The 9,322-nt window shown below is 31.7% G+C and overlaps 1 protein-coding gene across 2 annotated transcripts; it reads right to left on the bottom strand.

Annotated features, from left to right (window-relative positions):
• Positions 1-679: 679 nt before the first annotated feature.
• Positions 680-2,987, bottom strand: LOC114413147. Of its 2 annotated transcripts, none has more exons than XM_028377380.1 (5): positions 2,707-2,987; positions 2,239-2,421; positions 2,071-2,145; positions 1,515-1,655; positions 680-1,339 (listed from the first exon to the last, which is right to left on the bottom strand). In XM_028377380.1, exons 1-5 carry the CDS (start codon positions 2,707-2,709, stop codon positions 995-997), a joined length of 747 nt encoding a protein of 248 aa, XP_028233181.1. In that variant the 5' UTR covers positions 2,710-2,987; the 3' UTR covers positions 680-994. The 2 variants fall into 2 exon arrangements, with proteins under 2 accessions (XP_028233181.1, XP_028233171.1); XM_028377370.1 differs by lacking the exon at positions 2,707-2,987 and adding an exon at positions 2,549-2,680.
• Positions 2,988-9,322: the final 6,335 nt, after the last annotated feature.

Raw genomic sequence — 9,322 nt, 5'->3', positions numbered from 1 at the left:
TATGATTTGAATAGTTGGGAGTTGAATAAAGAAGTTGCAAGTTTCCCATAGGACACCTCAAATGCAGCGCAATGGGATAGGGACAAATAGCAATAAATTAAAGACCACTGTCTTTGAATTTTGTCACTACGCTGCACTAGGAAGCAGAAACGAGAAGAAGAAAAAAAAAAATATGTATAAGACAAATTAACGTGTAGTACATACCCAATCCTTGCTATTCTGGGATTTACCATAAGATTAGTGAGGGACACACTCAACCCATAGCCGCTTCCTCTTAAAAACGCTGCGTTTCTGTTTTTTCCTCTTTTCCTCTTTCCTCTTTCAAGTAAACAAAAAACAATTAGCTGTATCTGCACCCGGTTCCCATTCCATTTTAAGTTTTCGGCCTAATCCAACCAAATACTAACACATTTATTTGCCTCCACAAATGGCATGACCCAAGTAAAATTCATCCAAATTTTACACAAATTGATCACCCAATTTCCTCTTTCATGTCCAGCATTATAGCCCAGAGAAAGCAAGCATACACAAAACACCAAAATCCATAGTAAGTTGTGCTAATCACTAACTAAAATTGCTGCCTCAAAAGTCACAAAAACCAACCCTATACATAAATTTCCATTCTGGTCAAACCGTGTGCACTCATAAAACCACAAATTCAGCATACAACACCATCGAATTACCACGAGACAAATCAAACTATCATATATTATATATAATATACTATTATAACAGTAACAGTAATAAACCTCAAAATAAATTCTAACAAACCGGGTAGATAGATACATAGCTGCAACAACAAAGCAGAGGGTGATACTCTCTACAAAACTAGGAGGTTATTTTTTTCTTCCCCTGTAAGGTATAGTAAGTTCCAAGTTCCAACCCCAGATTTAAACTCCATAATAATAACAATATTTAGAATAATAATATTTGATAAAGTATTTTTTCTTGTTTTCATTTCAAAAGAACCTCCTCACCCTCTCTCGCAAGTTCTTCAATAGAGTGGGGCCCGCTGGGGGTTCCCTTTCCTCCGGTTCATGAGACCCGCTGAGATTTCCGAGACTGGCGAGCACGCCGGCCGGCACGGTGGCCGGAAAGTGGAGCCGCCGGTCCTCTTCTTTCTCACAATTTCGGTGGTGGCAGTGCAAGCCAAGGTGGTTCTGCAATCCACCCCTCCGTACCCTCCCGAACCGGACGAGGTTCGGGCCGAACCGGCCGGTTCGAGAACCGAGTCAGGGGTCATCAATCCGTCGTCGAGTCCAGATTCCGGTAGTGGCAGGTAGTTGCACTCGAAGAGATAGTTGCAGAGAGAGCCCGTTGTTCGGACGAGATAATTGATCTGTTAAAGCATGGAACGAGAAGGTTTCAGGGAATAAACAAAACATTAGACACTGCATAAGAGAACAAAAGATAGTAATAAAAAAGGTTACATGATGGAATAATAAAAATAATAATAATAATAATAATGATAACGTTGGTGAGAGGGAAAAAATGGGAGTGACAAAAAGAGGGACCTTGCAAGAGAGGGAGCAGAAGTGGTATGGGTCTTGCAGGCTTCTGTCACAGGTGCCGCAGAAATTGCCGGAGCCTCTGAAGTTCCTTGTCTGTGGCCTTTGGTTTAAAAATACCACTTTTGCGCTGTTGGTTGTGTAGGACTGGAGAGAGAGAGAGAGAGAGAAACCAACCATGTGGGTGAGTGAATGAGCTCAAAATTCAGAATACCAATTCATAAAACACACCAACATGTCAACACCCCCCACTTTTCTCCTTCTATCAATTGTGCAAGCAACTCCCACTCACCCATAACGAATTGAAAATTAACTAGCATGTAAATTACAGAGAAGGGAAATAAAAAATAATGATACACGGAAACTCTAATTTCAATCATTACAAGAAAGCCAATTTTAAAGGTAGAAGGTGCAAGAATGCAATTAGACCCAGCCCGAATATTTTTCTGTATGTTTTATAATAAAGTTTCATATCCTTGTTCAATTATGCTGAACTGAACATGTATTTTCAAAATTAGAAGAAAAAAAAAAACAAACAAACGAAGGAGAAGAAGAAACTAACTTGAACGGAATTGCAGTCAATTAACTTTGCAGCATCACCCAACCTTATAACATCATGATACACATATCTTCTAATCTGCAAACGGGTGCAAATAAATAAATAAATAATAATTTTAGTGGAAGGAATGTTCTTCGTGCTTGCTGTGAAACATAGAAATTAAAGCAGAACCTGCAAGAGTCTGTGAGAGCGGTGAGGGGACAAACAGTGAGGGCAGAGGCTGATGCAACAATCCAAGCAATACACGTTCTTCTCGTTCTTCTTTGCCCCTTCGTGAATTATGCAAGCGTTGTAGAACTTCTCTGTGAGGAGGACTTGAAGCCAACGGGGAACATGCGATGAAGAAGAAACGAACTGCGCAAGCCAATTAATGAATTAAACTAAATTCAACAAAATAGACAAACTGAAACAGCAAAAAGAACAAAGTGGCAAGCACGCATGCAAGCTGAGAGAGAGCCTAAGAGAAAGAAAGGACATCCACCATGGCGATTATTTTTTTTTCCTTTGCAATTTGAATTTTGATTTGAGTTTGCGTCAGGAGAGTGAACTGAATTAACTTCAAAACAGACATAAAAATGGAATAGCAAGAAGTATATGACTATGACTCTATGGTATGTATGTATACGCATATATACCCACCATTTTTTTGGTATTGTAATTTGAATTTTGGTGTGTATGTTGTCAGATTGTGAGGGAGGAGGAGAAAAAATTGGATCAGTGTTTGATTGTGCTATGGAGAACACTGAGGCAGTGGAGCCATGATCACAGTGAGTAAAAACTGGATTTTGAAAAAAGGAGGAGAGAGAAAGAGAGAGAGTAAAAGGAAACGGCGCCTGGCAGCTGAAGATACAAAATATTACTGTTACCAAGAAAGAAAGGATGTGGTAAGGTGAGGAATGGTGGGGAGGGTAGCCACAATTAAAGACAATTCAGTCGTACACTACACTTAATTGCTGGACAAGCTTCATGAAATAAGTCATCAAAATGTTGAAATATTTTATTTTATTATGATAGGAAATGATCTTGTTTTACTACCAGAGAAATATCAATGTGCTTTTTCATTTTTGTTTTACCAGATTTTTTTTCATTAATTTATTGCTATATTTTAGTTACTATTAATTACAGTTCCAAAAATTTATGTCACAGACATAAAAATATTTAATGGCAATAAATTCCACAAAGATACATGATAAATTGTGAATATAATCAATTTTTATATTGATTTTTAATTACTTGTCATAAATTTTTTTATTTGAATATATTTTAATAGTCTATTTTTTGTGAAAAGTATTAATTATTAAATATTTAATTTAATAAATTATACAATAATGAATACTAGTATACTAAAAAAGATATTAATTTTTGTGTATGATGTATACAAAGTTTTGAATTTAATTGTTATAAAAAGCAATAAAAAATTCAATAAATTTATTACATATGTGAATTCCTAATTCGTTTAGAATGAAAAAATTATATTAAAAATAAATTTTAAAATAATTATTATAAAAATCAATAAATTTATCATACACATTAATTTATAAAAAAATAATATTATAAACATTATATTTAATGACTATAAAAGAGTTAATAATATATGCTGACTACCTATATTGTTTTTGTTAAAAATATGCTTGAGAGTAATTTCATACAGTTAAAAACAATAAACAACATTATGTTGATCTTAATTGTCCTTGGCTCATACTTTTAAGCAAAATCTTGTATTGGAACTTTGTGGATGGAAATTAGGAAAATAAATCCAATCAAAGGTAAAATGACCTATTAGGTACATTTTTTAAGTAATTATAGTAAAAGTTAATAAATATATCATATATGTGAAATCAATTTATCTCACAAGTGATTGATACAAGGAAATAATTTTTAGTTAAGATTTACTTACCTTTCACCCGAATTCCAAATTAGTCATGGTTTTTTTTCTCTAATGAACCAGATAGTTAAGACAAAAAAAAAATCTAATAAAGGAGAGGATTAAGACAAAAAAAATTATCATATATGTTAATTTCTTATGGATTAAACTTATTTCTTATTAGTTGATACTAGAGAAATTATGTTAGATGTAACTCTTAAAATATTTGTTGTAAAAAGCAATAAACTTTTATCAATAAATTTATTATATATGTCAATTTCTAACTCATTGAGAAGAGAAAAATTATATTAAATATAATTTTCAAAATAATTATCATAAAAATTAATAAATTTATCATACACATTAATTTATAAAAGAGCTAATAGTTTTAATGGCTATAAAAGAGTTGATAATGTATATTGACTATTTGTATAGAAATGATATTCATACAACAAATCTTACAACAAAAATAAAGAAAAGAAGAAAAGTGAAAGAAGAGATAACATTTTGAAATATAATAAATAATATGATAAAGAAAGATAAATATAAAATGATGTTATATAAATTGTTGTAAGAATTATTGTATATATATCATATCTCCTACTGTATTATTTTTTGTTAAAAATATGTTTGAGAGTAATTTCATACGGTTAAAAACAATTAATTAACATTTTGTTGATCTTAATTGTCCTTTGCAAGTAAAATCTTGTATTCGTGGATGAAAATTAGGAAAAAAAATCCAATCAAAGGCAATCAATCGTAATTTCTTACAGAGAACAATTATAAACTAAACCACTAAATATTTCACGTTTATAATATAACTAAAAAAACAATTTTATGAATTGTATTTAAATATAGATCATTAAAATCCTTACACTGTTGTGTTGAATCAAATCCTCTTCTTCTATAAATAAGGCAGAGAATAGATATTACAGTTTCTAGTTCTACATATCCGCAATTAAATTAAAAATGATCAAAATATTTTAACGATTTTATTTTATTTTTTATGTATATGTATATTTATTGAGAATACTTTATTTTTTCTTGATCCATTAACTATTTTTAATATCATAAAGCAAAATTCAAGTATTAACATAATTCTTAAATGATAAGTATTTTACTTTTGTTTTAAACCATTAAAACGATGATAATAATAATAATAATAATAATAATAATAATAATAATAATAATAATAATAATAATAATAATAATAATAATAATAATAATAATAATAATAATAATAATAATAACTATTCGACATTTAAAAATCACAAAATAAATGGGTATAAGCATAAAGTAATGCAGGATAATGGAATCAAAATCGCAACTTTCCTTTTTGCATTGTTGTTTACTAAGAGCCCATGTCCCGAAAACCCTAAAAACCTTAACTAAATGGTTCTTTATGAATGGCTATCTTGCTGGCGCGTTCTCTCTCTCACCATGCTAAGTGCTAAATGACAAGACAAGAAACAGTGACTTTTCTCAGTTCTCGGTAGAAAATAGTTGAAAAAGTGCTCAGTGATAATAGGGTTTAAAATGACCATATTCAATTGTACCCACCACCATCGAATTTTTTTTTTTATACACCATGTGTTATTTGACATCAGAGAAAAGAAGAAAAAAAAAGAAAAAATATATGTATCATAAAATTTATTATATGATATAAAAAAATAGAGAAAAATAAAAGATGTTAATGGGACCTTTAGAAAAAAAATATTAGTAAGATATTTGAAATAAAAAAGAATTCATGTATCACCACTCTCTAAAAATTAATTTGTTGCCATAATTTGAGATTATTTTATTTTTACAATTTTTAATTTTAATTAAATATGTCCGTGTCTATTTATTTAAATTAATTGAGATAATCTAAAAATCATCATTAAAAATGATGAATGAAAAATATAAATACTCTCACCCTAAAAAGTACTAGTAAGTGTAGTAGTTATTTTTAGCCCATGTACCCAAAAAATCGCCAGATGTACAAAATAAAAAACCGTTATTAAGTAGTTATTTAGCCCACAAGTGCAACGCACACCTATATTTTCATGTTTGTGCTTATATATGATATTTGTAAATTAATATTTTAGCCTTTTACAAGACAAATATTTATTTAGATATAGTAAAATTTATAATAAATAAATATTTTAAATATAAATTATATTTTAAATTTATAATAAATAATTGAATTTGTGATATAATGTTATTTTTAATTATTGACTATGTTTATGAAATAAAATTACAGAAATTTAATATAAAAATAAAATAAAAAATAATAAATTAAAAGGATATACAATTAAGGATATTAAATAAACAAATAAGGATAAAATGTGAGTAGTTTAAAATAGTTGAAAGAAGAATGTCTAAACTAGGATTTTATTTGCATGTCACTATAAATCTTCCTAGAAAGTTGTATCAAAGGAGTCTAAACACATTAGATGTTTGAGTCTGGCGAGAAAAATAAAATTGTTGTTGCCTCCTTGTCAATATAGAAGGACTTGAAAGAAAGAAGAATCAAGAAGGTCAACAAACAAAAAAAGCACAAGGGATCTTCCCTATATAATGGTCCTCTAATGAAACATAATCTCACACCATTTAAGGGTAAAGTCATGGGCATGGGGAAATCATAGGGGACCCAATATTAAAATTTTCTTTGAACCCTAGTGACATTATTATTATTGTTACAGATGACATATGTCCTTTATTGGAGGATAGCTAGGAAGAGGGAGGTAAGGTCCCTTTTAATCCTTGCCCTAATATCCATGTAAACACTAACCTATGGCATGTGGTGCAGGCTCTGGTAATATGCCTTGACTATGAAAGTTATTGGAAACAAAATAGGTTTTCGTTTTCTTGTAGTAAGACTCCAAAAGATGTGGGGGGGAAAGATGGCCAGGTTCATACCCTAGACCTCCCAAAAGATTGGTTTCTAGTTCAATTTTTGTGTAAAGAAGACTACTTCTTTGCTCTCCTTGAGGGACCATGGCTCATTTTCAACCACTACATGGTGGTCCAATAATGGATATTGTTCTTCAATTCGCAAGAACACATTATTAACAAAGTTGTGGCCTGAGTTCACATATCTTTATTTCCATTGGAGTTGTTCAAGAAGGACTTCTTGTTTGAGGTTGGCAATCACATCAACACACTTCTGAGGGTTAACAAAAACACCTTGTTCCAAAGTAGAGCCATGTTTGCTTGACTCTGTGTTGAAATCAATCTTCGTAGAGAGCTAGTGTCTTTCTTCATTGTTCTAGGGTGAAAGTTCAAGCTATAATACAAAGGTCTTCATATGATTTGCTTCCTTTGTGGAAAGTATGACCACTGCGAGCAACAATGTTGGAACTGCCAGTTGAGGTTGAGCAGCGAACTGGTGCATGGGAACCCCTAGTTATGAGGCATCATCTAGAGGCAGGAATTGAGAATGACGTGTCTAACCCTAGTTTTGTTGGGCCAAATCCAAAAGTATAATCTAATCAAGATCCCAATTCCTCACATATGTTTGGGCCTTGAATGATTGTGAAAAAACAAATTAGACAAAGGCCTAATCAAGGTAAGTGAGTTAAGTCTGAGGGTAAAGGTAAGAAAGCTAATTCTCAAGCCTCCCTTTTTGGTTCGCATTATGACATGTTAGGTGAGGAGGTTGAGCTAGTCTCGAGAGCCCATTAACATCTGATAAACCCAATCAAGTCATCTGCTAAATAGGCCTAGATCCCTAAGACTGTTAAACTTAACCATTCTATTACACCCAACCCAATCTTAATAGCTTATACCACTAACCAACCTTCCCAATCAAACTCGTTACCCTCGCCAATCTCTTCCTCGAATTTACCCTCTTCATCCTTTTCCCCAATCTCAAAACCTTTGCCTGCAACCTCTTGAAGTGATCAAAATGTCACAAGAAGGGGGGTTGAATTGTGACTTTGCTAACTTTTCTTTAAACTTTAACCTTTTTGAACTTTTACTCAAGATTACCTTGCTGTTTAGAAAGTCTTGACACAAAGGTTCAAGCACTTAGAGAGATTGCCTTTCTAAGTGGTTAGTCACAACACTTATTTAAATGTTTGATATGATTATGAGAACTTAATGTCAATGTGCATTTGCTCATGTTCATAAAATCATTACATAGATAAATGTATCTCTTAGTTGTTATGAAAACACAAATTATGTAATGATGATTCAACACTTAAAAAGTTGTTGTGTTGACTGCAGTACTTAGAATGACATTATTCAGAATATTGTTTGAAACTTTTCATGCACAAAATATATTTCACAATTTCTAAAAGTTTTCATACTTTGATGCATATGATTAAACTAGTTTGAAACAAATCTTGTTATCACAAAGTTGATTTAGTTCGGATATGTCATTTAACAAAATAGTTAAGTTTGTTATGAAAACCTTCTTATGTATGCATTCTAATGCTCAAAACATTCTGATGTAGATGCAATATTTATGACAACAAATAGCATAATGTAAAGAGGAAAGGAATATGAGATTCAACACATAGTTTTTTATATTGGTTCACCCCAATCTTGGACTACATCCAATTCTTAGCCAAGCTGATGAGATTTGCACTAACACAACCAACAACATATTGGATTTTTACAACTGTCAACCATTTGTTGGACTTCATAACATCTCCCTCACCACAACTCTATCTTCATAATCAATTTCTTCCAATATCCAAGCCTTATTAGCCCATGACTTCTTCATGAAAGACGTATATCTTTCTCTTAGCTTTCAACAACCACTGAGATTATCTCAAATGCACTTCTGTAGCTCAAGCACTCTTCAAATTATTGCACATATATCATGTTGTCCAGACATAATAACGTTTGCAACTTGAAGCTTAAATTTGTCCATGATCTAGGCTGTATCAAACCATGACTTGTTCATGAAAGTTAAAGAGCTTTCTTCAATATTTCCATAGCCACCAAGAACAACTCAATTGCATTTTTGGAACTCTTGATACAATGTCCAAAACGAACTCATACTATTGATGAAATTGCATTCTAAGTGTGTTGTATCAATGTTGTTCTTCATGTCATGTTCATTGTGCATATCTTTATGTTTGCATCCTTCTTGTCATTTTAGTTGTTGATTACATCTCATGGCTTGAAGTTTTTCTCTTCATCCAATGAGAATATTGACTTCTTCATTACAGTACACAACCAAGGACAATTTAAGTCTTCTTTTGACCTTTCAAGCTTATCATCCTTTCTGAGTGACTCATGACAACATTGAGTTTACTTTAATTGTTGTTCTTTATAGAACTTGTATTTTCTAAATACACTTAACCAAACTCAGCAGTAGGTATAAACTCAGAAGACTTATGATTTGTGTTCAGAAAGTTTGTTATAATTAAACCACCAAGGGCTTTGGACTCAACACCT

This window comes from Glycine soja, chromosome 1, assembly GCF_004193775.1.
Source record: "Glycine soja cultivar W05 chromosome 1, ASM419377v2, whole genome shotgun sequence".
NCBI classification, from domain to species: Eukaryota; Viridiplantae; Streptophyta; class Magnoliopsida; order Fabales; family Fabaceae; genus Glycine; species Glycine soja.
The sequence above is the reverse complement of the archived record's forward strand: the minus strand, read 5'-3'. Positions and strand labels throughout refer to the sequence as shown.